Genomic DNA, 27245 nt, shown 5'->3' with positions numbered 1-27245 from the left:
TCAAGTGACAGCGCGCTTATATGCCGTTTCAGTGTCAGTTTTTGGACGTGTCCTCACACGGATGTGTCATTTTTCTTTTTGGAGAGGGGATTATCATTTAAATGCCAACGCTATGCAGCTGATCTAACAGGGCAGGCACCTCGTAAATATTCTTTCCACATGATCTGTCACTTGAAACGTTTGAGAAATGTAACCACCTTGAGAACAACATCAACAAGAGCAGCAACCCTGTAGTTTATTTAAAAAAAAAAAAAAATAGCACAGAGAGGTAAGTTCCTCTGCTGTCACTCGACGTGTACCAGGATGGTCTTTGTTTGATGTGTAAGGACTGGCCCGCCGCAGCGAGCTCATTGTGCGCTCACAAGTTTGCGCATTTATGGACGTGTTTCTGTCTGGTTCTACAAGACGTACACGATGTGAGCAGGAAGGCGCCCTCTGTTTTTTTTTATTTTTTTTTTTATTATAATACGAAACCCCGATTTGCTGCGCGCTCGCTGCCACACTGACTGACTCAGCCCGTCTTTATCTCATTTTCCTGAGCGCCTAGCGGCCTGTTTCCTCATGTCTCAGTGGAAAGGCAACATGGCGCACGGAGTATGGTTTGACCGGAAAGGCCGTGTGGTTATAAGCGCACAGCAGCCGTTTTGTTTTCGTCGATCCCTCCGCTGAAACCCGTTGACACACAAGCCAAACGCTTTTTTGGTGAAAGTGAAATTGGGGGACAGAACGCGCAGAAACGGCGCAAATGTTCAAATCGGGCCACGCGTTCACATGTGATTAAGGCTGTTATTTAAAAAAAAAAAAAAAAAGAAAGAAAGAAAAAAAAATCAGTGACAATTAGAAACTTCACCTGGACGCGCGCGCGCGCGTACATGTCCGCCTGTGTGCGTGCGTGCTTGTAAGTGTGCGCGTGTGTTAGGAGGGTGAGTGTCACGGCCCTCTGCAGACGGGGGGTTGGGTAGCGGTGCCGATTGGTTGCTGCTCACCAACACAGTCAGTCTGGGCTTGTTTTAACATTACCGGGGGCACTTCGACAGCAGGCAAAAATCATGTAGTAAATAAGCCGCTGTGGCTGTAAGGGGACCGGCTGTGGCACACTGAATTTCGTCGCTGTTAACATGTTGCAGCGTAAAGGAGGTCTAGTGGTTATTTTATATTCAGTGTGACAGTTTTTTTTTTTTCAGAGGGCCGCCGCTGATCAGGCGATGAAGTGCCGAGAATGAGAGCTGTGCCTTGGCCTACTACTAGTGCTGCTGCAGCTGGGATTGTGCAGACCTGCCTTCACAAACCGAGAAAAACACTCGCTTTGTGCCACACCATTAAAGATCCGCTGTTGGTTTCACGGTGACCGACCTCCAAATGGTGAGTTTTTCGCCTTATTCCACGTGTTGTTGGTGAATAGTGAACTTAGTGCCGATCAGCCCCCTTTTTTGTGTGTGTGTGAGAGAGTTAATAGCAGCTTCCTATGTCGGTGAGCGGCCGTAGCTTGTTTGTGTGAGCCACTCACTGTTTCTGTGATGGCTCAGTGTCACCACCTCTACTACAGCCTCCTCCATTGACTGTACTAGCCCGCGATCGCCATGACCCACAGCCGTCAGACAAAGCGGCGCTTTTCTTTCTAATAGTTTGTGAATGGAATATGGTTGTGTTGTGTGTTTTGTCTTGTGCCGTCCGACTGGCCTCTAGAATGGAGGCCATGCAATGTCGGCTTATTGGTGTGTGAGTGTGCGCTCAGTCCACGGCTGGTATGCTCCTTCCTATGTTTCTGTTTGACTGGATGTGGTCTATTTCAGTAATGTATCGGTGCATCTGTTTCCGTGCTTTCTGGTTACGTGTAGCACAAGTGTAAATAATAGCCCACATGCTATATTCTGTGAGAAACTTAAATGGCACGTTTCCCTTGTCTAACATTACCTCTTTTTTCTTTTCTTTTTTTTTCTTTTTTTTTTACCCAATAGGATATTGAGATGACAACATGAATCAGTCATACAGACCAGGTCTTAGGGTAGGCTCAGTGTTTGGCTCAAGTCAGTCAGAGCTGAGGCCCCACATTGGCCTTGTGAGCACTTCCTATGGCAACCAGTGTGGTATTGTGAAGCGGGGATCAGATCAGCAGTCCTGCAGCCTCAAACAACCTGCTTTGCTGGGTTACGGCCAGCCCGAGCGATCTCACTGCTACAGTCCGCTGAGGAGGCAACAGGACCCGAACCCCGGCGTCAACAAACCCGACCGAGAGCGGGACCCGCGTCCTCGGAGCAACTTGCCCTGCGCGAGCCCAATCAGCGATGACGACGGGTTTGAGGCGCCGTCGGTCCAGCTGCCCCCGTCTCCGGTCAACGATGACATGGAGTCTTTCGCAGCTCTGCAGGACGTGAGCAGGAACGGCTTCTCCCCTCGCAGCCCCGACAGCTTCGAGCGCTGCTCGCCCATCCCCAACGGCTGCCTGCATTTCGAGTCCACGCTGTTCGACGGCGGCGACATCAAGGAGGAGGATGAGGAGGGGGAGCTCGGCAGCGGCGAGAACGTTGCACCTTTTCCACACTCCCCGAAACTGAGTCAGGACCGAACCGTTGCGGAGTGTAAGAGCACGTTCCACTCAGGGGCGGATAAAAGAACGTACAAGCCTACAGTCTTTAATCTGATGTCCAAAACCATATCTGAACTCAACCCTACACTAAGCCCCAGTGCACTGCCAGAAATCACTATGAGAGATGGGTGGAGTTTGGGTGAGGAATCGGACAGTGATGGTGAACTTACCTCTCCTGTTGATCCTGGACTTATCTCACCAGCTGGCACCAACTCTAATGTGAGTCTGAAACATCTCAACCATCAAGACTATGTTGGATTTGTATATTAAGAAACCTAACGCTTTAAGTGATAATTAAGTGTCGTAAGTGTAGTATGACAGTTCGAATGTGGCGCGAACCATACAGACGGTACATGTTCGTAACAGTGTTGTCTTTAAATATATTATTACTTAGAACGTCAGTTTAAACGTGAAATAGATTTTGAGTTGTTTTGACGCACTGGCACAGTTTTCTGCACCAGACATTAAAGTGTTTTCATTGTCCTCATTAGTCCAACAGCCCAAAGAAAAAGCCTCTTCCCGCAGTCAAATACTTAGAAGGGGACTTGGTGTGGGCAAAGTTCAACCGGCGACCCTGGTGGCCCTGCCAAGTCACCTGTGACCCAGAACAGAGCCTTCACACTAAGATGAAAGGTGAGCTCCATTTGAATATTGATTTTATAATCAAATTATTTCCCACCACTTGACCTTTACCTGTCAGGTTTACACCAACCACAGGGAGTGTCTGAGATGACGGTCTTGTTTTTTTTTTTGTTTTTTTTTTTTTTTTTTTGTGTGTGTTATTTTGCTCTAGTTCCAAGTCCCCGACCTTGTCGGATGTATTTCTTGGAGACGTTTGGGGAGATAACAGAACGCGCCTGGGTCCCAGGAAATGCCATTCTCGCTTTTGAAGGAGGCCAACAGTTTGAGGATCTTCCTGTGCTGAGACGGAGAGGGAAGCAGAAGGAGAAAGACTACAAGTACACGGTAAAGTCGTGAAATTAATTATGAATGTCTCATATTTACTTACTATGTAGATCCTTTTTTTTAACGTTGATACTGTTTTTGGCAGATACCTAAAAGTTTGCTGACTGCGTGGAAGGTCAGTGTGGCAGAAGCGGAGTACCTGCTGCCCAGTCGACAAAGGAAAAGCGAAAGTGTTCTTTCAGCACCCATCCATGGAGAGGAGCGTTTGCCCAGCGCACTTCCTCCTCAAAAGCCACAGGAGGCCCCCTCCTCCGTCTCTGTGGACTCCAGCAGACCCTCATCACCCCACGTGGCCCCTAATGGAAACGAGCACCATCTCACCAAAAACTCGCCACTTCAAAGCAGTAAGAGTAAAGCTTGCAAAAAGAAAAAGAAATGTTTGTCAGACATATTCGGTCATATAGTTGGTGGCGGACCGAAGGAAACACCTGCTGTCACAAACGCCTCGGGCCAGTTTCACACGACAACGCATGCACTGAAAGACGAGCCAAAGGACTCGCCGTATGCCGACCTGGATTCGGTTCCAATGCTGCATCGACCTAAGCGCACAGCTGTGTCTCCGGCACAGGACGCGGACAGGCCGGCCAGAAAACAACAGGGTCTGACGAAGGCAAAGAAGTGTTCGGAAAAAACGAACCAACGCGCGGACTCGTGCGACTCTTCTAGCATTTTTCGAAATGCGCCGTCGTCGAAAAATACAAATTCTGGTCAAGGTTTGGGCAGCTGCGTTGAACTTTCATTCAGTTCAAGTGAAAAGCACTCTGTGGATCTTCCTGCCAGCAGTCGTCTGATGACGAGGGCTCTAAAGGCGGAGGAAGAGACCGATCTCAAAGATGCACTGGCTGCGAGCCAAATCTCACCAGAAGTCGCTGCTGCTTATTGTCTTGATAGTACACCCACTAATGCTCCCCACAAAACTGAAATGTCTTCTAACTGGGAATTCCCCAGCAACGCGTCATCTTCGGTAAATCACGGCTCTCCAAAAAGGCGTGCGAGGAAGCTCGATAAGAAGCTAATCCGCAACGGCTCGTTGGTCACGACTGCGTGCGTCGGCTCGAGTGACCTCACTTTGACTCCCGCTATGATCAAGACGGAATACCCTGCGTCCGATCAGTCAGCCACCTCCCCGTCCTTACCTCTGTCTTCACTGGATACTTTTCAGGACGTCAAGGAACTAATGTTTAAGTCTCTTGTGAAGGAGGACAGCAGTGACTCCGAAGTCACCGCATTTCGTCCCGATTCCAATTACAAATTCAGTACTTTCCTGATGCTCCTAAAAGACATGCATGATACCAGAGAAAAGGAAGGCAAACCCCTGGTGCTCCCACCATCGCCCGTCCTGATCAAAGAAGAACCTCTGGTGATCCCTACATCTGCAGGCGGCGCTGGATTACCTCGCGGGATCAAACTAGAAAACGGCCAGTCAGGGAAATCTAGAGCGTCTCACCAGGCGGCGGGCAAAACCAGGGTTAGGACTAAACCCATCATGAGAGCCGACACCTACCATTACGAAGACTTTCCCATTCACTCTCAGACTGGAATCTCAGACAAGCAGCGCAGGAAACAAAGGCTGCCTGCCAAACTGAAACTCGGCATACCGGGCCTTTCCTCGGACCTGACTGACATGGCTTACGGCAGGGAGTTCGTCAGCGGCCACGCCGACTTAGCCGACCCTCTCGTCGCCGCTCGCCCTCCCTCCAGCTACCTCGACAAGAACTCCGAACCCGCAGTGGCCCCAAAGAAGCGCTGGCAGCTGGTCGAGGAGTCCACCGCCGAGAGCAAGGGTCGCGTTTCGACTGGTTCGTCCGCTGAGGTGAACGCCGTGGGAGCATCGCCGGGGGTCGAGAGGCGCGCGGAGAGTGACTCGCAACTCTCGGACGCGTGCAGCACAGCAGGTGAGACACGCGACGCTGCTGCTGCTTCTTTATCCTCTGAGAAATGTGAAATGAGTAAGTAAGTGATGGCTTCGTGGTTTGTTTTTGCACAGGAAACTCGGAGAACAAGCGCATGCGGAAACCGACTAAAAGGCTCCTGGAGTCACCTGAGGAGTATGAACAAATATTTGCTCCAAAAAAGAGATCAAAGAAACACAACTCAGAATCTTCCAAAATGGTAAGAGCCTTGCGTTTGTGTACAGCAACAGCGTATATCTCATATGCCCTTGACGGTGATTCTGATACCAGACACATCAGCTGTGTTTACATGGAGCCAAATATTCCAATTACAGTGAGTTTAGAAGCCCAGACTGAAAAGAAAATGCTCCATGTAGAAACCTTATTCAGAATAAACGGGCCCAAACCGAGTGAAATTTCATTTGGTTTCACAGGGATGGAGCGGAGAGCATTTTCTTTTCAGTAACAGCTCTGAAAGAACTAGACATTATCGCACACTTAGACGGCAGCAGAAATATAGAAATATTCGTCTGTTTAAAAAGGTCCATCAAAAATTCGTCGAAGCTGGGATAGACTGAAGCGTGGAACAAATTCGGAACCGCTGGTGAACCGTGAGGCTAAACAACACATTAGCATAATAATATGACCCCACAAACCTTCCAAATCAAGCTGTTTCTTTAATAATAAAACTGTAAAAACAAGAAAGCTCCATCTTTAATCAGTCACAGGAGGTTTTCATCGATCTGCGCACGTCACACGTCTGTGAAACGGCCGTTCCGATTAAGAGCAGAGGTGCATGTAAACATCAGGTCGAAGTAGATCGCATGTAAACAGCTGACCTGAAACCTCCAATCAAAAAGAGAAAAAAGTCTCCGTGTAAACCTGGATATTGTCTTCCTGTCAGATGATCTCCGGTACGCTTCATCTCCGCCCATCATGTTCCAAATGTTTTAATTAAACTCGGATTCAAACCACTTTAGAAACTGTCCGTGTTTAGAGGACTACCACGTCAAGGCAGAACCTGGATATTTCATGCATTTATCTATTAAATTTGTTTTACAAATTTTATCTCTACCAAAACTTTCATTATTACAGTTAATCCAGTAATATTTATTGGCCTGTTTGCCAATATTTATCTGCACAATATAATACCGAATACTGTTTATCTGGTACTTTTAGTTTGATCTGTGTTTATTTTAGCTTATCATTGAATCCTTTATTTGGCTTTTATACTCTTTTATAGCCCAGCTTAGACAAACTCCATTCTTATCTGGCGTCCTGCTTATTCGATACATTCATGACCGCTCAATGTTTTTCAAGTTTTTATTTAAATTGTAATTTAAAAATCCCCTTTGAGCCTCTTGGAGTGTTAATTCTGTAGCATATGCTATATAATGCGTTTCAAGGCCCTATGTTGTGTACATGTTACGTGTATGTACACGTGGGCCACAATATATTTCAGATCCCATCTCAAAAGACACATTGTATCTATATATAATGTGTCTCTTCAGAAAACTATAAAAATCATTCACGCGTGAAGAAAATGGCTCTAATTTTCTAATTCTAGGCAATAATTAATTTAAATACCACCACGATGATAACATCACTCAGATCACGTCTGTGCACACAGACTCGTTCCTTCCTTCATGGTCCTCTTTCTACGGTTTTAGCAGCTTGTGTCCTGTGTGTTCGAATAAAAGCGTCACATTTAATACACTCACTTGTTGCGCCGCGCTGTGTTGTCTTTGCCGCAGACTTCAGGGATGGCAGCACTCCATGGTCTCGGCACCACACCACAGATTCTTACCTCAACCTCATCGTCTGAACAGCCCGCCGAGGCTCCGCCAGAGCCGGACAAGAATCCACCCCGGGACGAGCTCTCTCCCGTGCCACCGTCTGCATCTCCAGTCACAGCGCAGCCCTCCTTTGACGCAGAGGCGGCCGAAGACACCACAGAAGAAACTGATCTACCTCCAGAAAGTGGTAAACCGCTGTCTTTATTTACAGTATTTTTGATGGCGTTACTGCATTTGATTAGATATTAGATTAGATTAGATTAGATTTGATTAGATAATTCATTGTTGAATTACTTTGTATTTTAGAAACCGAGTTATTGACCCACCCCAGAAAGAGGCCAAGGAAGCTGTCGCACAGGGTGCTGGAATGTACCATAGAAGAACTGTCTGCTGCTCCTTCAAAGAAGAAGGTATGTTGAGGCAGAAGGTAGTAGTAGGCAAAGATATTTCAGTTAACATTCCCTACTGACAAAGTTCAATGCATCTTCACAATTTGCTTTGTCCTCTAGGACCAAAACCAGCCCAGTGGAGTTATGTCAGAGGTGAAGGTGTTGGTCAAGAGAACTCAGGTACATCAAAAGAAAACTCTTATCATTGTATCCAGTAAAACGTTAACACGTAGAATTTAACTCAAGCAAATCTCGTATTGGATAGTGTGCATCTGTGAAGAAAGAGAAGCCTGGACCCAGCCCACCATCTGCCCCTGCTGCTGTTGCCCCTGCTGCTGCTGCTGCTGCTTCTGCGTCCTCCAAGCATTCAAAGAGCAGATCCCCCAGCCCACAAAGATCCAAGACCCCCAAGCAGGAGGTTGAGATGGAGGCTTGCAGCACGGAGGAGGCACAAAACGCACACACTGGAACGCTAACTCCCAAATCCGAGGTAGCGTGCAGCCGCAGGTCTCCCATTAAATACGGAAATAATCGGTACTGGATCCATGGGTGACGGCGGGTGACGTTTCTTCTCTGCAGGTGCTGCCGCTTGGTTTCAGCGACGGCCTCTCTTCCCAGGTGGATGCGAAAGGGAAAATAGGAGCTACATACTTGAAGGAGAACGTGTGCCAGGTGAGACAGTCTGTTCGACTTTTTTTTGTTTGTTTTTTTTTTGTTTGTGACGGGTAAGTCATTAGCGGTTATCTTGCTGTGTGTGTGTGCGTGTGTCGGTGCAGGTGTGCGAGAGGACGGGAGACCTGCTGGTGTGTGACGGCCACTGTTACGGAGCCTTCCACCCGCAGTGCATCGGGCTGTCAGCGGCTCCCAAAGGAAAATTCCTCTGTCCCGAATGCAAAACTGGTGGGTGTCTGAGAGGAGCCTGTCGCTCACAAGAAATAAGATGAGAGAATTTAAATGTACACTTAATTTAAAAAAAAATAAATAAAAATTTATGAACCTCTCAGGTCTTCACACGTGCTTCGTGTGCAAGAAGTCCGGCAACGACGTGAAGCGCTGCATGATCCCGCTGTGTGGGAAGTTCTACCACACCGACTGCATACTGGCCTACTCGGGCACGCAGACGCACAACAAGGGCTTCCGCTGCCCCCTGCACGTGTGTCTGTCCTGCCACATCGCCAACCCTCTCAACATCTGCAGCTCCAAAGGTGAGATCCCTGCCACAAAGCGCGTGCTAGAAATCGACACGGTTCAAAATGTATGGAAACCCTCTTCTGCCCCCGTCACTAAACAAATCTGGATGTCATTTAAATGAGAAACATACTTGAAATGGTTATTTTACATCAATCGAGGCGAGATTTCAGTCATTATTTCATTTCTTTGTTGTAATGACTTACGGCTTTTCATTGCGCTGGCAGAAATGTGCCTCCATAATCTTAATGGCTGCAAATAATTTCTGATTTGTGGATGCTGTTGCAGTAATGTAATTGGCCTTGGAGTAAAGTCATATTTCTTGCCACGTTAAAATGACGCTTCGTGCTTCAGAGAGCACTTGCCACATAGAGCGCACAACACTCTTAGCTACCTCTTCAGCTGCAGTGTGTCCCCGCTAAAGCTGTCCTGTAGTGTAGGAAGTCTTGGGTCTGAGCTCGCTGTCAGTGTGTGACTCTTTGTTACTAATTTGATAATCTTTGATCTCAGCAAGGCTGTGTGTTTCTAAAAAATGCAGGCTTGCTTGCTTTCTTTTTTTTTTTTTTTTGAAAAAGCGTCTGCGGCCTCATTTGAACTCATTATTTAATAGCTTTCTGTTTCATGCCTGGAGATATCTGGGTTCGTTTTGGTGATTAAGCCTTTTCTTTTATGAATGACTCACTGAGTTCGTGGGAGCAGAGGAAGCTATAGTGCCAAAAAAAAAACAAAGAAAAACGCCAAAGCTCTGCCATCTTTTCTCATTCGTCCTTAGACGTGAAGCAGCCTGAGATCATTTGTTCTCGAAATATTCTTGCGACGGCACCTGTTTCCTAACCGTGTGTTTTGTGGTATTTTGGCTTCATTAACCTCTGGCTGCAGTCCTGGAAAAGCACAAGTCAGCACATGAAAAATGAATGCTTTCTTCTTCCTTGATGTGTCATCTCCCCTCATAATCTTGTGTAACTATGACAATGCAGGTGAAAGCGGCCCAGTGTGTGTTTAAAAACGCTCGATGGAGGCATGCTAACGTTACAAAACCTCACTTAAAATCCAGATGTGCATGAATCGAGCTGCCTTTCCTCCTGTGTGTTCATGCGTAGGTCGGTTGGCTCGATGCGTGCGCTGCCCCGTGGCCTACCATGCCAACGACAACTGCATGGCGGCGGGCAGCTTGGTGCTGGCGAACAATAGTTTCCTCTGTCCGAACCACTTCACCCCCCGCAAAGGCTGCAAGAACCACGAGCACATCAACGTTAGCTGGTGCTTCGTCTGCTCTGAAGGTGAGTGTGGACGTGCGGGAGAATCGCACACGGTTGTCAAAATCACTTCTGCACCGAAACTGCTCATTTGCTTCTGACTGTGCTCCGGGAAAATTTGAGTGTTAAGTGCAGCTGAGTTCATTTGAATACACTGAAATAGCTTAGTGTATCCTCAGTGTCTTCATTTTCAGTGTGTCAGTTTTAACTTGGCTCACTGTTCATTAGGGAGGCACGATCCGATATTTGTATCGATATCGGTACCGATATCGAATAAAATTCTAGATCGGGTATCGGTGATAATGAGCCGATCCATATCGGTAATGGATGTTTAATTCCCATTTGCACTAAACTATATTAAGTGCTGATTGCAATTTTTTTTTGAAAGCTAGTGAACCTATTGTTTTTTTCTCAGTTTCAGCTCCTTTATTTATTATTAAATATTTATTTTGTTATACATTGGATTTTGAATCCCTAATTGCACTGACTGAACCAGTTACACTTGTTATATTTTTATGGTTAAGATTGTTTTACTGGTGCACAATTATTAAAATAAATAAATAATAATAATAAATAAATTATTAAATAAATAAGTAATTCAGTACATTTATATTTGTTTATTTGTTTTTTAAAAAATAGGAAAGAAATGTTCAAGTCAAGTCTGATGTTGCCTTGCACAAAAAAATGATCCCAGTCTTTTCCGCACAATGAAACTTACCGTTTGTTACCATAATTCGGCGCTATTTTTCTGTATCAGATCGGTATCGGCCGATACTGAACCTCAGATATCGGTATCGGTGGTGAAAAAGGCGGATCGGCGCATCCCTACTACTCATGATCATTTTCCTAATAAATAGCAATAATAATGCTAATAAATGTATACAAATTGTAATACTTGGGTGTTTTTTAGGGGGCAGTCTGCTGTGCTGTGAAGCCTGTCCTGCTGCTTTCCATCGGGAGTGTTTGAATATGGAAATGCCTCAGGGTAGCTGGTTCTGCAATGACTGCAAAGCTGGAAAGAAGCCTCGCATTAAGGACATACTGTGGGTCAAGTGGGGGCGTTACAGGTGAGGGTGCGACGTTGCCAGTGGCTCAAGGCTCCGCCAGCGAAAGGAACCGAACCGTACTTACATTTCTGAAACTCTTTAGGTGGTGGCCCGCTGAAGTCTGTCTGGCCAAAGACGTGCCAACCAACATCTTAAGGATGAAACACGAGGTGGGCGAGTTCCCGGTGCAGTTCTTCGGCTCCAAAGATTTTGTGTGGACGTACCAGGCCAGAGTCTTCCCCTACATGGAGGGTGACACCCACAACATAGAGAAAATGGGCAAGGGTGCGGATGCGGTGTATAAAAAGGGTACGTATGCAGTCACCTGAAAAAGATAAAGGAAAAAATAAATCTCACATGCAGCGCAATTGTCTTGGATACAGGGCTGCACGATTATTTTTGATCAATATTACAATCACGATTCATGTTCGTGTTTTTATTGCACTACTTTTAAACAAACAATATTTGAACAGTTTTCAGCGCAAAATGAAACTTCAAATCAAATTAAATGCTTAATAATGAAAAATAAAATTTACACAAATGGTTGCCGAAGGACACAGACGTGGATTTAGTGAAGCAGTGTCTACTTTGGCCTTATTTTAAATTTTTTTAGATGATTGATCAGTCCATTGATGTCCATGATGATTTGCTCTTGTTAGTACACCGGGTAACTTGAGACCGAAGCTCCAAGGTGCTCTCGCTTGTTATTTAGGCGTCATAATGAAGCCTTAACCATGTGTGTTCGCCCCCTGGTGACAACATGTTGAGAAACTGCTTGATAAGATGTGCAGCAGAGCCGCATTTTAAATGTAAATATCGTCGACAATTGGATCCATTTAATCGTGGCAGCCGATATCGTGACCATGATTGAGTTTGATTAATTGTGCAGCCCTACTTGGCTAGTCTTAGTACAAGTCTGATTTTCTCTTTTTTTTTAAAAAAAAAAAATAGCCCTAAATGAAGCAGCGGAGCGGTTCAGGGAACTCCAAGCTGAGAAGGAAATGAGGCAGCTTCAGGAGGACAGAAAGAACGACAAGAAGCCTCCTCCATACCGGCACATAAAGGTACCTGTCTGACCAGACTTAAAACCGCTCCACTGAAATGTGCTGTATAACTCACGCCAGCGTCTGTGTTTCTCAGGTAAACCGGCCTATTGGGAAGGTGCAGATCATCACAGCGGACTTGTCGGAGATCCCCCGCTGTAACTGCAAGGCGTCGGACGAGAGCCCGTGCGGCATCGACTCGGAGTGCATCAATCGCATGCTGATGTACGAGTGCCACCCTCAGGTGTGCGCGGCGGGGGAGCGGTGTCAGAACCAGGCTTTCACAAAGCGCCAGTACACGACCGTGGAGATTTTCAGGACGTTGTCGCGCGGCTGGGGCTTACGCGGTGTTTCGGACATAAGGAAGGTCAGTCGGGGGGGAAATAAACAAGTCAAACCGTGCTCTTGTGTGCATACCTAACTTAATCGTCTTTTTCATCGTTTGTTTGTTTTTTTTTCTCAGGGAGCTTTTGTGAGTGAATATGTCGGAGAGGTGATAGATGAGGAGGAATGTCGAGCCAGGATCAGACATGCTCAGGAGAACGACATCTGTAACTTCTACATGCTTACACTGGACAAGGTGATTCTGAGGCAGACCTCCTCAACCACAGGTTTAATTTACAGCGCGCGTCAGGCCATTCTTACAAACCAGGCTGTGATTTCTTTTTCACTCCAGGACCGCATCATCGATGCCGGCCCCAAGGGGAACCAGGCCCGCTTCATGAACCACAGCTGCCAACCGAACTGCGAGACTCAGAAGTGGACTGTGAACGGGGACACCAGGGTGGGCCTGTTCGCTCTGCAGGACATCCCGCAAGGTTGGAGTGACCGTCTTCGTCTGATTTCAGTTTTTCCACATTGCGTAGGATCCAGAAAGCAGATTATCTATCTAAATTTAAACCTTGTCAAACGTGGTCGTTAGGTGTGGAGCTGACCTTCAACTACAACCTGGAGTGTCTTGGCAACGGGAAGACGGCCTGTAAATGCGGATCACCCAACTGCAGTGGGTTCCTGGGTGTTCGACCGAAGGTGATTTGTTTTGACCAACTCGGGGCTAAATGCGAGTCTTAAAAGAAGGCATGTCTTGTAAGTGTCTGTGCTTCCTTTTTTTTTTCGTTCAGAACCAGCCATCAGCTGAGAAAATGAAACTAAAGGAGGGGAAAGGAAGGAAGGTCCCCATGAAGAAGAAGACCAAGCAGCAGGTCACGAAGGAGAGGGAGGACGAGTGCTTCAGCTGTGGCGACGGTGGGCAGATAGTTTCCTGTAAGAAGCCGGGGTGTCCGAAGGTCTATCACGCCGACTGCCTCAACCTGGCCAAGAGGCCCGCAGGCAAGTAGAGGTGGAGGGATGTTAAGCGAGGAAGAATTTGGGCCGACGCTGCAGCGTCAAAGTTGCCCCACTTAGTGTAACCCTAGTGATCTTGTCTCCAGGGCGATGGGAGTGTCCGTGGCATCAGTGCGACGTTTGCGGCAAAGAGGCAGCTTCGTTCTGCGAGATGTGCCCCAGCTCCTACTGCAAAGAGCATCGGGAAGGCATGCTCTTCATCTCCAGGCTGGACAGCAAGTTGTCCTGCAGCGAGCACGACCCGTGCGGGCCCAACCCGCTGGAGCCGGGGGAGATCCGCGAATACAGCATGACCTCCATGAGGCCCGGGACTGTCGGCGTGCCCGTCGCGCCCCCGCACATCTCCGGCTCCAGAAGGGCCACCTCTTCTTCCTCTTGTTCCTCCTCCGCGTCTTCCGTCTCTTCCTCCTCCGGCCAGGCCGCAGCGTCCAGGCCGGTGCCGCCTCCTCGTCTCTACATCAACACAAAGACAGCTACCTCGAGCTTCGTCCCCTCCAGCCTAACTTACGTCCCGGACACGGCTGAAGGGAAAGCGTTCGGCTCCACGCCCGCCTCCCCCAAAGACGAGAGGGAGGAAGGAGAGGTGGAGGACGGGGAGGTGTGCGGGTTACACATGGAGGAGGTGGAGGATGATGATGACGACGACGACGATGATGACGACGACGACGATGAGGAGGAGGAGGAGGACAATGAAATGGAGGAGATGGAGATTGTGGAAGATGAGGAGGATGAGCCGCTGTATGGCGGCGGCCTGCTGGGGGAAGACGACAACGAAGAGGAGGACGAGGGAGGGGACGTGTACGACACGTGGGACGACTACGAAGACGCCGACGACGGGGAGGTGGAGGGGGAGGACATGGAGGAGTGGGGGAGGGTGGAGGACGATGACAAGTGACTCGGCCCATCTGTTCCTTCATTAGACATTCAAAAAAAAAACAAAAGAAAAAACTGAAAGAGTACAATATTTTGGTACCTACTTGAATGCTACACCGCCTTCACTTCGGTACAACATGGCCTTCTCATCTCCAGACGGCTGGACTGACAGCGGGGATGTGTGCTGGTGCTAAGGCTCAACGGCTGATCCACTCGGTCTCTTTATACTTCTGTTGATATGTTTATCTGTGTCTGGTGCTGTTATGTTTCTGTTGTTGTTTCTCTTAACATTGTTTACATTTTTTGGCCTTTTTTTAAATGTTTTGAATATAAGAAAAAAAAAAAGTGAGATTTTCCACCCGACCAACCGATGAGGGCATCCTGCATTGTTAATGTCTTAACTTTGTCTTTCTAATACAACAGTCATCAACATATGGTTCTCACTGGTCCGTGTTACAGTTTGGCACGACGGTACCTACTCGGTGCTTGTTCTAAATGCAAAAAATAAACCCACTGGAGTCACCAAGGCTAAACGCTGTTAGCATCAAGTACTTTGTTATCGAGTGGAACACAAACTTGGCTCTCGTTAAATACGACACCGGTGATTTAGACTTTAGGGTTTTAAATGTTCAAATAGTTGAGAGTTGTCTGGAAGAATTGCTATCAGAAAAAGACAAAATAGTGATTGTGGAATAGATGTTTCTTTTTTGTATGGGACTTCACAATATAGTACCAATACGTCTGCAACAACTTATGTATTGTAGGAATTTTCAATTTTAAAATATCTATCTCAGTTGTTGCCTAGAATTTGACAGAGTGACCCACGTAAAGATGGGCTAAAGATCAGATCCTGGCTCTTGGATCAGCTGATATTACGCTTTGAAAGATTAAACCAATCGGCCATAACATTATGCCATTGAAGTGATTAACACTGACTATCTGGTCCTGGCATCCATGTGAATGTTACTTATACATGTACCACCCACCTAGACCAGACCAGACACCCCCACCCTATAGCAATTAACACTCCATGATGGCAGCAGCCATCCCCAGCAGGATGAAACAACCACAAAAAAAGAAAAAAAAAACATGAAAACAGTACAAGGTGTTGACCTGGCCTCCATATTCACTACATACCAAGCTGATCAAGTGTCTGCAGGATGAACTGGAATAACATTCTGTTACCAGACACCAAAGGACGCCCTCCGAAGGCCCACGTCAATTCTCTGACGAGTCCCAGCTGTTTAGGAGGCACAAGGGAGACCTGCACAATATTAGGTCATAATGTTGTGCCTGTTCGGTGTATGTTTCCTAAACTTTCAGTCATCGGCCCACGGATCATATCTCTTGGAGGTCAAGGGCCTGGAGGTAAAGTTGCCCTGTAATGTAAACAATTTGGTGGTTTGGAGGGAATAAAGCGAGCGGCCGCATCCGCTAGATGTCGCTATCTCCGGCATTGACGGCACAGAGGTAAGTTACACACCACCGAGGAAGAAGCGACGTGACGTAGTTGCCGTTGATGTAAAATGGCGACGGTCGTGTTTTAGTCAAAACACAGCAGAATACCCTCAAAAAAGTACATCGTTTAAAGAAAAACGACATTTTCTCCGGAGGAAGTATCAACGCCGTTCTGGTTGACGCAACCTGTAAAGGTAACCACGTTTGTAAGATAGTAATTAATGAGAATTAACTTTCATATTTAAGTCACTGCGTGTAAACAGCTAGATTAGCTAACGTTGTGGTGTCGATCTTTTCTGTTTTTAAGTTTTATTACTAGAAACAAAATGTGCTGGTTAAGCGTGAGTGAGACAAGAGAGCGAGTGTGATCTGGACAGATACTTTCCTGCTAAATATGTTACTGACTGTGTTCCGTGGCTGTATCGATGCTTGAAGGTGTTTTCTGGTGCCAGGTTCAGTCATGACCGAGCAGCCCAATGCTACCGAGCAGCCCAACGCTGCCTCGGAGGGCATCGTGGGCCTGGATGAGCCCAAGAAGATGACCCGGGAGGACTGGAGGAAGAAGAAGGAGCTGGAGGAGCAGAGGAAATTGGGAAACGCTCCAGCTGAGGTGGACGAGGAGGGAAAGTAAGTTTGTGTGTCGTTTCGAGTAAATGCTCTAGGTGTGCTGCATGTATGGAAATGGTGCAAAAATCTTTAATGCCACATTTACCGCTGTGCTTACCGTTGCCTTCTCTACTTTCCAGGGACATTAACCCTCACATCCCACAGTATATTTCTTCAGTTCCATGGTATATTGACCCATCTAAAAGGCCCACACTAAAGCATCAGAGACCTCAGTCTGAGTGTCAGAAGCAGTTTGCAGCCATTGGAGATTGGTACAAGAGAGGAGTGCAAGAGGCAAGGATGAGTCAACTGCATACGTTCACACGGCCATAACTAGTTAACTAAAAAGTTAAACAACAACGTTTGATTTTGTGTCTCCATACAGAACGCAGTTACAACCAAGTTCCGTAAGGGAGCCTGTGAAAACTGTGGTGCCATGACACACAAGAAAAAAGATTGTTTAGAGGTAACATACATGAAGTCATCTTTCATCTGCCAGCAGGAATTTAAGCTTTTTTTTTGTCCTATACATTTATTTATCTCTTATAAACTATGTTAACACCGGACCTTCAATTTCTGTGCCATCAGCGACCCAGAAAAGTTGGGGCAAAGTTCACAGGGACAGGCATCGCTCCAGATGAACACGCTCAGGTCCAGCTGGACATGGATTACGATGGAAAGCGTGATCGCTGGAACGGCTACGATCCCGAGGAGCACCAGCGCATTGTAGAGGAGTACGCCAAAGTCGACTTGGTAAGCAGGCTTGGTTGAAGAAGAAAATGGACTTAAGACCTCATGTCTTTTCCATCTTTCAACCATTTTCATGTGACATATAAATTGGAACAAGTACTACAAAGCAACTTTAAACTAGGCAGGTTTAAGAATCAAAAGTTGATATCTGGCTACAAACCATCTGTGATACTTCAACTGAACTTATGTATGTAGTCAGATTGACTTTTGCTTCTTTTCTTACCTAGTTTGAAGAGTATAAAAGCTGGTGGAAAGATAAAAAATGTCTTACTTGAAGACACAGAGACATGTCTTGTTGTGTATAACAGCAATTAAGCACATTGTGTTTTACCAAGTGTGCTGCATGACTGATTCATTTGTCTTATTTGTTTGTTTCTTAGGCCAAAAGAACATTGAAAGCACAAAAACTTCAGGATGAGCTGGCCTCTGGAAAACTAGACCAAACTGTAAGTGCTCACTGATATCTGTGTAATAATAATGGGTTCTACTGTATTTTTGAGCTAAATATCAGACAAATTCCTTGAATTCTTTCTTTTCAGGAGCGGGAACACAACAGTGAAGATGAGGATGAAGACAAATATGCAGATGACATCGACATGCCTGGTCAGAACTTTGACTCCAAAAGGCGAATCACAGTCAGAAATCTGCGTATCAGAGAAGACACGGCTAAAGTAAGAGGCTCGGGAACCAATGACGAGCATTTATTTTTCTTACAGATAGCTTTTAAAACAGCTCTTAGATAAAGCAAGAACCAGATTTCAGATGCTCAAAAACTTCGACGTTCTGTTTCTTACAGTATTTGAGGAATCTGGATCCAAATTCAGCGTACTACGATCCCAAGACTCGAGCTATGAGAGAGAACCCGTACTCCAACACTGGCATGAACCCTGATGAGTAAGTTATGGTTACTGTATTTCTGGATGGCTGGTCTCTTGTTGGCTTACACTAAGATGTTTCCAAATTTGTTTTGTTTAACAGAGTGGGGTACGCTGGAGACAACTTTGCTCGCTACAGTGGGGCCACGATCACCATGGCTCAAACACAGTGTAAGTCACAAAGATATTTTCCTCGATCAACTGTGTGGACATCAGCTACATCTAATTTGCAGGTGATGTCTTCAATAAAAAGAACTCTGCTGTGCTCACAGTATGTTATTTCTTTTAGTAGTGACTTAGACTGTGGATAGATTAAAGGTTAATTGTGTAGGATATATAGAGAAATCTAATATTTCCATAATAAGTATGTTTTTATCTGTTTACAAAAATGAAAAATAATAGTTTTTAGTTTATGTTTGCTTAGAATGGGCCCTTCATATTTACAGGATTCTCTTCCATGGATTCAGCCATAACCAATACCAAACAAACCAAACAAAGATCTAGAGAGGGCCTGTTGCATTTTTCTTCTACACACAGTGGTACAAGATAGAGGTTTTTCAGTTGGTCGCGATATTCATCCTCACCACTCGATGACACTAAATCCAACAAACCGGTCCCTTAAAGCCAGACCTGTGGTGATATAAGTTTTTAGGATTGATTGTAGCTTTGTAGTAAATTATGAATATGAGAAATTCTCATTGCTATAGTAGATTATCCTAAAATTGTCATTTCATCGTGACAGTGTTCGCCTGGGAGGCTTATGAGAGAGGCTCAGAGGTCCATCTGCAGGCTGACCCCACCAAGCTGGAGCTGCTCCACCGGTCCTTCAAGGTCAAGAAGGAGGACTTCAAAGAACAGCAGAGGGAGAGCATCCTAGAAAAGGTACACAGCTGGAATTGTAAAGCAGCAGTATTACGCCCTTACAGTTTGTTTCTTTTTCATAAAGCTTAAATTTCTTTTTGAGTTTGAGTGGGCTGGTTTGGAGATAAAAACAGCACATTTTGGGATTCTGGTCCTAATTTTGTGGACCGTCTGCATCTTGACTCAAACTTTAAAATTGGCTGTTGGCGTATGTGTCTCATAGTTGAATCTAAAATAACAACTTTGGAATAACAAAAAGAGATTTCACAATGTGTTTCCTACTGACTGTTTCATAACTAAAGTCCAAGACAGCCAAAACTGCAGTGTGACGGGGGCCTTCAGTCTCCACACTGACTGACAGCTTTACGGACGGTGTTCTTGCTCTTGTTCTCATTCAGTATGGAGGCCAGGAGCACTTGGATGCACCACCACGTGAGCTGCTGCTGGCCCAGACCGAGGACTACGTGGAGTACTCTCGCCACGGCGCGGTGCTGAAAGGACTCGAGAAGGCTGTCGCTCGCTCCAAGTATGAGGAAGATGTGCTCATCAACAACCACACCGTAAGGGCAGCAGAAGAAAAGCTCCTCATTTTGTTACATTTCAGTCATTGCACATTCTAAACATTTGCCTCGTTTTCAGTGTATTTGGGGTTCCTACTGGAAGGACGGCTTCTGGGGATACAAGTGTTGTCACTCCATGGTCAAACAGAGTTACTGCACAGGATCCACTGGAATAGGAATAGTGAGTACATGTACTGTTTAAATGCTGTTTTTTTTTTATAATATTGGCTTTGTTGCTTACATACAGTTTATTCTGCTTTTTAATAACCTACAGAACAACACAGACTGTGATCCATTTGAAGAAGGATTAACTGAGCCACAGGAGGAGGAACAGCCAAAGTCTCTGCTGGAAGTAAGCAACACTTAAAAAAAAAACAGCAATAAATGATGCTGAACCCACAGGGGTTTCTTATTGTCTGTGAGAATCGTTTGTCTAATTGTCTGTTGGTGTCATTGTTTTTATCACCAGATGCATAGAGATAAGATGGTAAAAGAGAAGAAGAAGAAAAAGAAGAACAAAAAGAACAAGAAGCACGTCTCTGACGACAGTGACTCAGACGATGACGAGAAGAAGAAGGAGAAGCTGAGAAAGGTAAGAGTGCTGTTTGTTTATTTTCTGTATTTGTCGTTTGGTCGAGTTTCTTTTTGTGACTGACCTCCAAACTGATTGTTCCTCACAGGCTCTGGAAGCCGAGGACAAGCGGGTGAAGCACATAGATGCAATAATGCAGCTGGATGAAAGGAAGAGGCCGTACAGCAGCCTGCATGAAGTGAAGGCGCCCACAGAGGAGGAGATGGAGGCCTTCCGCATGAAGCGCGCACGACCAGATGATCCCATGGCTTCCTTCTTAGGACAGTGACCTCTTCCAAATACCTGCTGACTCTTCAAAACCATCCCCAAGGGTTTTATCAGAGCACCTGCTCTGCAAAATCTATCATCTCTGACTCGTGAAGCTCTAGTCCTTTACTCTTCAGCAGTGCTACGTTACAAATGGTAGTAAGACTCTGTACAGTATTTTGTAAATGTCATTGTCACACTTGCAGGTCGATAGACGTCAGGACAAAACTGAAGTGTCAGTTGTTTAGTTTCTGTACTGCAGAGAAAAACTCAAAAGCATTTTAATTTTATTTTAAATGCATTTCAGTCAGATTAAAAAGTCACTGTCACTCTTCTCATTAAGTTGAGGAACATAATTCCACTTTCTAGGATTAATGCTTTTTTACAATAAAATATTTCTGAATTGCTTGATGTTTTCATTTGTTACACAGCATCTCTAATGTTGATAAAAGGTCCCGCCTACACATGACATGAGCAAAATATGCTTAGGATAGATAATGCGTCCACATAATTTTGACTACTTATAATTCCCTCTGCTCTTTTTTCCACATTGAAACAAATCTACAATGAATGCAAGTACAACATATGTCAACATATGTGTAAGTTTGCTACATGTTCTGAGCTCATGTGCACTTGGTAATTTTATGTTACACTTGAATGACTTTCATACTGGATTATGATTGGCTCCTTAAGTTCTCATGCAACAAAATCATCTTTTGCGTAATTAAGGTCTTAAACTCGGATTTAAATTTCAGCACATTAAAAAAAAATGTCAAACTGAACAATGAAGTCCAAACATCCAAGAATCGAGCACATTTATGAGTAAAGGCCTTTAAATCAGCCATTTCATTAAGAACATTAAATATTTCTGATCTCATTACAAGTTGCAGCACAAAGAACTTCAGTTATTAGTGCTGAATCAAGCGTTTACTATAGTCAAGTATGAGCAGATATAAGACCTCTGTGTGGTTAATTGTGTTCTTTTTCTTTCCTTTGGCTAAAAATGCCTCTCGGAAACGTGCAACATAGTAAACAGGTGGTTCCACTTGGAGGTAAACACAACTGAATGATAAACGCTGCTCAAGCACATGCTGTCCTCTCCGCATGTGGCTCTTAATCACAATGATAAACACAGAAACACAAACACATTTGGAAATATTCCCAGTGCATGTAATACACAGCTGCAGCCGAACATGTTCCGCTGAACATTCAAACCTCCAAAATACTTTTTGCGTTCTTCTTTGCTCCTTCTTCTTCTTTGCTTTACACTTTCCTACGCACTTATTACGTAATATTAACCTGACAGTGAGACTTTGCGACCGTGTGATGCATCACTGCATGGCCTGGGTAATCCTGTTGCGCTGACTTGAATTTAATGATGTCATGGTGAAGGAATCTTTTGGCACAGCACTTGCTCAAGCAGGGCGGATATTATGGACTATGAATCTCTGGGCTGCATGTTTCTCTGCAGCTTGAAGAAAGCAATCTCTCACCCATTTACTGGAAAAAATGATGTAGGACGGTTTTTGCAGCTTCACGCAGACAAGAAGCTCAGATAGAGCTGACGAAATGCCTATGGATCATAGTTTCTCTACTGGTAAGTCGTTTCTTTGTTTTTGTTTTTAAAGATGGCTGATGCACACCCCGTGTAAAACATGCTGTAAGCTGCATGCTTCACTTTTGCTTCACACAACTGAGACATAGCCTGAAACTGTAATGGTTCAACTGATGATAGTCTTTATTTTTACATCATCTGCCTGATTCCCTGCCTTTTGTTGACGAATGTTTACATCATCTGATTATGAAGTTATTGTTGTAAGCTGTGGGTTTCCACTGTCTCCTTGTGACTCCACAGCGCTCACCATGATCCAGATGTGCGTGATGATCTGTTTGCTGTCAGCTGTCGTCTCACAGTCAACAAATTCCCCGTTGAAGAGATCCCGGAATATCACCATCCACTCCTCCCAGGTGGTCTGCAGTCTGCCAGGCCCGGCGGGACCCGCAGGAAACCCAGGAGCCCCTGGATCACCAGGGGCCATGGGCCCCATGGGGCCTCCGGGGAAAGATGGCCCAGATGGGAAGGATGGAGAGAAGGGAGAAAAGGGCAATAGAGGTAGTTACTGTCTCAGTTTCTTCTACTCTAACCTTAATAATCTGTTTGGGGAGGGCCATCCACAGCAACTCAAAAACACATTAAGCATGATTTTGTCTTTTATAAACTTTTCACATTATAAGGTAATTGCTTACTGGTGTGATTTCTTTAGAATTTAACAACATAATGTGCCACGTTACCTCTGCCCTGAGTCTCTGAAATACAAATCTAATCAAAACAGTTTGTGATGCTTTAGATGAATTAACAGATCAGTTGAGTCTCAGATGAGTTTGAGGAGCCGTCTATGGGTGTAGTGATGATGAAGGGAGTCCGTGAGGTTGGGGGGCTCCTAGTTCTTGAGAGTTTTCTTACTGAAAAGATTTTTATGTTGGATCTGTTGTTGGAGAGGACGACACCGAAGCTTCAGGGTCTGTGTGGTGAAAGGGACTGAAGTGAGAGAGCTGTGCAACAACCTCATGGATGGTGTACAATAATGTATTTAACAGGTGTGTAGATTGAGGCAGGAATGATTCCCTGTAGTGTATTCTGTTGTCTCAAAGAATTCTACAGGAAATCATTCCTGCCTCAGTCTATACGCCTGTTTAATTCCGTATTTGACAGATAACACCCTGGACATTATTTCTTGTCCCTCTTTTTTATTCACTTATTTCAACTCACTTATTCCATAATCTTGTAAATATTGTGTTTTTTCCTGCTATATTTTATGTTTGGTGTTGAGTGACTGTACATGGCTGCTGCAACTGTCAAATTTCCCAGTTTGGGATCGATCTATCTATCTATCTATCTATCTATCTATCTATCTATCTATCTATCTATCTATCTATCTATCTATCTATCTATCTATCTATCTATCTATCTATCTATCTATCTATCTATCTATCTATCTACTGTATGCTGCTGCCCTACTAATGGTTTCACAGCATGGATTGTAGTCAGAGGTGGATTCCATAAGGCAGACATCTGCTGACACTGGCTCGCAAACTCTTTTTGAAGCCGGCTAAGAATCAGTCCACTCTTGATTTGGGAATTCTCAGAGCTCCAGGATGTTTTCCAGCTGTCACGGATCGCGATTAAGATCTATAAAATAACACTCAAGTCACAGGACTGCCAAGGCTCGTCCACAAGCTGTGGCTTCCAAGTGATTCATGATGGAGTTGTTATTTGGATCCTGGTCCTGTTGCAAAAGACAGCATATTTTCAGTCTCCTAACAGACTGCACAACAGCTGCATCCAGAATTACATTTCCCTTCATACCTAGTTAGCAAGATATTAGCTTTAATTAGGTGAAGTTCCAGTCAGTTCGGTTTCATCCAAGTGTTTCTGGTGTGTCGTGTTTCTTAATGACATTTAGCGCAGTAAGCATGAAACTGTAAGCTTGAAGCACTTTGATATCTTTTACTAGCCTTCCCTGCTTTGATGGCATCCATTAGCTTCATTTTCAGATCCTCACTGAGTTCCATAGAGGAGTGGTGGTTGTTGGTGGTTGTTGGTGTTGGTTGAGTGTCGCCATGAGGTTTGGAGAGACAGACAATTTATCAGGCTCTGCGGTTATCACCAGCTGACTGCTAGAGAAGATGTGTCAATAAAGGCCAAGTTAATGAAGTGTTTTACAAGTCTCCAAAAAGGACGACTACAGGCGATCTGCTTCTTTTCACTTCAAGAGACACCAAACCAACAATGTTCTGGTTTCAGTGTCAGATACACTGTGAGATGTGAGGACAGATTGGGGAGGATTCTTGGCTCTTAAGACCATATATGAACACTAGCAAAACCATTGTGTTTTTGTCATCCTGTCACCTCTTTTTATCATTTGTTTGTTAAAGGTGATCCAGGGAGACCTGGTAATCCAGGAAAGCCAGGTCTGAAAGGTCGTGAAGGTGTCATTGGCAAGGCTGGACCTCGGGGACTGAAGGGGCTACGTGGAAGACCAGGAGTGGCTGGAAAACGGGGACAAAAAGGCACGCTGGGTGACACGGGCCAGCAGGGAGCTCCTGGTGGCTGTAACTGTGGCAGTACAGCCCGATCAGCTTTCTCTGTGGCTGTGACAAAGAGCTATCCCAAAGAGCGGATGCCCATTCGCTTCAGCCGGATCCTGCTCAATGAGGGCAATCACTACAACGCCACCAGTGGGAAATTTGTCTGCGTTATCCCTGGGGTGTATTACTTCACCTACGACATCACTCTAGCCAATAAGCACCTGGCCATCGGGCTGGTGCACAACGGACAGTACAAGATCAAGACATTTGATGCCAACACAGGGAACCATGACGTAGCTTCTGGTTCTACCGTTCTCCACCTGAAGCAGTCAGACCAGGTCTGGCTGCAGATCTTCTACTCAGAGCAGAATGGACTCTTCTTTGACCCCTTCTGGACGGACAGCACCTTCACTGGCTTCCTTATTTACGCTGACCAGGAGTTTCTCGATGAAGCTGATAGAAAAGCGAATGCTCAGGCTGACACTTGAATCCACTTGAATTCAGTTGTTCAATGACTTCTGACACCAGGGGGTGCACAAGCGAAGAAAAAAAAATCACTCGAGGAGACACTGAACAAAACATCTCTGTTGTTTCGGCCACAAAAATCTTCAAACCTATCTGAATTAACTTCCCTTCCTTTGTTCCTTTAACTTTGTTGTAATGTTATTATTATTTTTTTTTTTTTTTTTTTTTACAGTGCAAAGCATTGTCCAGTTCCTGTGTGCCAAAACAAAAACAAAGAACTGTCTTGAAGAAAAGCCAGGAAATAAAACCCTATAATTTGGTAATTTTAGCATAATTTACACCAACATTTATTTCATTAAATAAAATTAAATGTCTGATTAAAGAGATTTAGCTATTTGTTTTTTTCTTTTTTGGTCAAAGGTGTCAGAGTGATGGTAGCCAACTGTTGACTGCACACTGAAACACCTAATCAGACATGGTCTACTGCAGTGGTGGAAGGAGTAATTTTTTAATTAATTTTTTATAAACAAACATACAGAACACAGAACCGGACAAAACAACAAAGCAGCAGCAAACTGGAAATAACACAAAAAAACAAAAACCCCAACAGAAAGATCAGTCCAGGTAAATGTTACAGGTAAGTTAGGCATCATGGAGTGAAATACAGTGGGAACTAAAAAGAGAAAAAGAAAATCAGGAATAACTAAAATAGATTTATACAAATCCTCTTGTCAGTTATAGTAGAAATGTTTACATTAATATAGTCAAGAAATCGTTTCTATATTTGTTCAGAGGCTTTAGTTTTGGAGTGTAGAAGGCAAGTGAGAAAGTCCAGAGGTAGACTATATATTTCATTATTGTCCTATGCCATCCCACCAGTGAGGGGGCCTTATCTGAGATCCAGTGCTGCGGAATATTTTTCCTGGCACAAAATGTCATAACATTATTCATTTTTTTTCTGATATATATCAGTTACACTGTCACTGTGAAAACCCAGGAGGAGGGAAACCAGGTCCAGTTCAAGCTCCTTCCTCAGAACCTTTTACATTTCACTCACAACACCACTCGAATATTTTAGTAGTTTTGCACCGGACCAGAAACTGTGAGTCAGATCCATTTCTGTCTTACATTTAAGATAAAGTGGAGAGACATCTTTTCTGTATTTGGAAAGACAGTTTGGACCAACATGTGCTCTGTGCAGTATCTGAAAATTGAATCGCTCTTGTCAGGTTACTAACACCTATTTTCCTTGCATTATCCCAGATAACGTCCAAGTGCTGAGATTTGAGCAATCCTTCAGACTGGCATAATAATGGATGCATTGCCCTGAGAAAGAAGTACTTGTTTCTCTATCTGTGTGATATTCATATCAACAAACAGAAATGTTTCTTTTACAACAAAATCTCCAACCTGAAAATAACAAAAAAGATAATTTCTTGATATGCCATATTTTTCCGTAACTTGATTTATGAGGAAAGGACCATCAGAAAGACCAACCAGGGAAGATATTTCTTTAGCTACTCAACATTTAAAAGCCCTATCCAGAGTACCTAGGAGAAAGTCATTGGGGTGAAAACCAACATAAGCCCTGACCTTCCTTCTATATGCTGTGTGACCCTGCACACTCTGACACTATTAATTGTAACTGGGTTGCTGCAGAGCTTTTTAATACATTTCACTTTATCAATAAAAAGAAGATGTTTTTAGAGGACAATTGGATAAGGGCTTCTCAATATCAAACCAGATTGAGGAGGCATCATTTTTAATCCAATCAGCTATGTATCGTGGATGGGCACTCAATTGATATCTCTTAATATCTGGGAGATCCAGTCCACACACACACAGCACTTAGTAACTACAACACTGACATCCTGATCTGTGGTCTTCCTTTACTCAAGATAAAAGACCCAAACCAGCCATTCAGTTTTTTTCGTATTCATGTTCTGAATAAGATGGGAATCATTTGTATTGGATAAAGCAAACGTGGTAGGATATTCATTCTCAGAAATCCTATCTAATTTTGTTGAACAGTGGATTAAAGTTGGTTGAGACAATTGATTCAATTTGGCTGTAATATATATAACTAACTATATTAAAAGTACAGGGGACCACTTGAATGGGAAGGGATTGGGATTGTCTGGTGGTTGTTTTACCTAGAGGCATTGCCTCTGATCTGGAAAAATTAACTTTATATCCAGAAAAGGCAACAAAGCGGTCAATAATCTGAATAAAACGAGGGACTGATACAGAGGGGTTTATCATGAACAACAACACATCATCTGCGTATAATGTGATTTTTCAACCACATCCAATTCAGTCATTCAAGGGTCTCATCTGATAGCTTCCACTGGTCTGTCTGCTAC

The 27245-nt window shown here is 44.6% G+C and overlaps 3 protein-coding genes across 4 annotated transcripts; all 3 read left to right on the top strand.

Annotated features, from left to right (window-relative positions):
* The first annotated feature begins 17 nt into the window (after positions 1-17).
* nsd1a (nuclear receptor binding SET domain protein 1a) lies at positions 18-14913 on the top strand. 2 transcript variants are annotated; one of them, XM_047584564.1, is made up of 24 exons: positions 18-268; positions 1185-1362; positions 1959-2806; positions 3079-3220; positions 3381-3553; positions 3639-5448; positions 5541-5665; positions 7200-7428; positions 7548-7651; positions 7751-7810; positions 7896-8120; positions 8210-8302; positions 8407-8530; positions 8635-8835; positions 9919-10098; positions 10985-11141; positions 11224-11429; positions 12072-12184; positions 12261-12530; positions 12627-12743; positions 12840-12981; positions 13086-13192; positions 13285-13492; positions 13594-14913. In XM_047584564.1, the coding sequence occupies exons 3-24, from the start codon at positions 1976-1978 to the stop codon at positions 14400-14402; spliced, it is 6426 nt and encodes a 2141-aa protein (XP_047440520.1). In that variant the 5' UTR covers positions 18-268; positions 1185-1362; positions 1959-1975; the 3' UTR covers positions 14403-14913. The 2 variants fall into 2 exon arrangements, with proteins under 2 accessions (XP_047440520.1, XP_047440519.1); XM_047584563.1 differs by lacking the exon at positions 18-268 and adding an exon at positions 358-923.
* Positions 14914-15865: 952 nt separating this feature from the next.
* On the top strand, positions 15866-20736 carry slu7 (SLU7 homolog, splicing factor). The gene is made up of 15 exons (XM_047586043.1): positions 15866-16032; positions 16291-16465; positions 16585-16738; positions 16830-16910; positions 17033-17197; positions 17575-17640; positions 17734-17865; positions 17991-18088; positions 18173-18240; positions 18812-18951; positions 19329-19490; positions 19570-19671; positions 19765-19842; positions 19960-20082; positions 20171-20736. The coding sequence occupies exons 2-15, from the start codon at positions 16299-16301 to the stop codon at positions 20348-20350; spliced, it is 1716 nt and encodes a 571-aa protein (XP_047441999.1). The 5' UTR covers positions 15866-16032; positions 16291-16298; the 3' UTR covers positions 20351-20736.
* Positions 20737-21594: 858 nt separating this feature from the next.
* c1qtnf2 (C1q and TNF related 2) lies at positions 21595-25276 on the top strand. The gene is made up of 3 exons (XM_047585331.1): positions 21595-21925; positions 22184-22441; positions 24265-25276. Exons 1-3 carry the CDS (start codon positions 21898-21900, stop codon positions 24903-24905), a joined length of 927 nt encoding a protein of 308 aa, XP_047441287.1. The 5' UTR covers positions 21595-21897; the 3' UTR covers positions 24906-25276.
* Positions 25277-27245: the final 1969 nt, after the last annotated feature.

This window comes from Mugil cephalus, chromosome 5, assembly GCF_022458985.1.
Source record: "Mugil cephalus isolate CIBA_MC_2020 chromosome 5, CIBA_Mcephalus_1.1, whole genome shotgun sequence".
NCBI classification, from domain to species: domain Eukaryota; kingdom Metazoa; phylum Chordata; class Actinopteri; order Mugiliformes; family Mugilidae; genus Mugil; species Mugil cephalus.
Note: the sequence above shows the minus strand (reverse complement) of the source record. Positions and strands in the feature narration are given on the sequence as shown.

Bases quoted from the DNA above. Each gene is read 5' to 3' on its own strand.
- c1qtnf2 (XM_047585331.1), top strand. From the start codon at position 21,898: ATGCCTATGGATCATAGTTTCTCTACTG. The intron at 21,926-22,183 runs GTAAGTCGTTTC...GTGACTCCACAG, and splicing joins GGATCATAGTTTCTCTACTG to CGCTCACCATGATCCAGATG. The intron at 22,442-24,264 runs GTAGTTACTGTC...TGTTTGTTAAAG, and splicing joins GGGAGAAAAGGGCAATAGAG to GTGATCCAGGGAGACCTGGT.
- nsd1a (XM_047584564.1), top strand. From the start codon at position 1,976: ATGAATCAGTCATACAGACCAGGTCTTAGGGTAGGCTCAGTGTTTGGC. The intron at 12,531-12,626 runs GTCAGTCGGGGG...TTTTTTTCTCAG, and splicing joins GTGTTTCGGACATAAGGAAG to GGAGCTTTTGTGAGTGAATA. The intron at 13,193-13,284 runs GTGATTTGTTTT...TTTTTCGTTCAG, and splicing joins TCCTGGGTGTTCGACCGAAG to AACCAGCCATCAGCTGAGAA.
- slu7 (XM_047586043.1), top strand. From the start codon at position 16,299: ATGACCGAGCAGCCCAATGCTACCGAGCAGCCCAACGCTGCCTCGGAG. The intron at 18,241-18,811 runs GTAAGTCACAAA...TCATCGTGACAG, and splicing joins CACCATGGCTCAAACACAGT to TGTTCGCCTGGGAGGCTTAT. The intron at 18,952-19,328 runs GTACACAGCTGG...GTTCTCATTCAG, and splicing joins GGGAGAGCATCCTAGAAAAG to TATGGAGGCCAGGAGCACTT.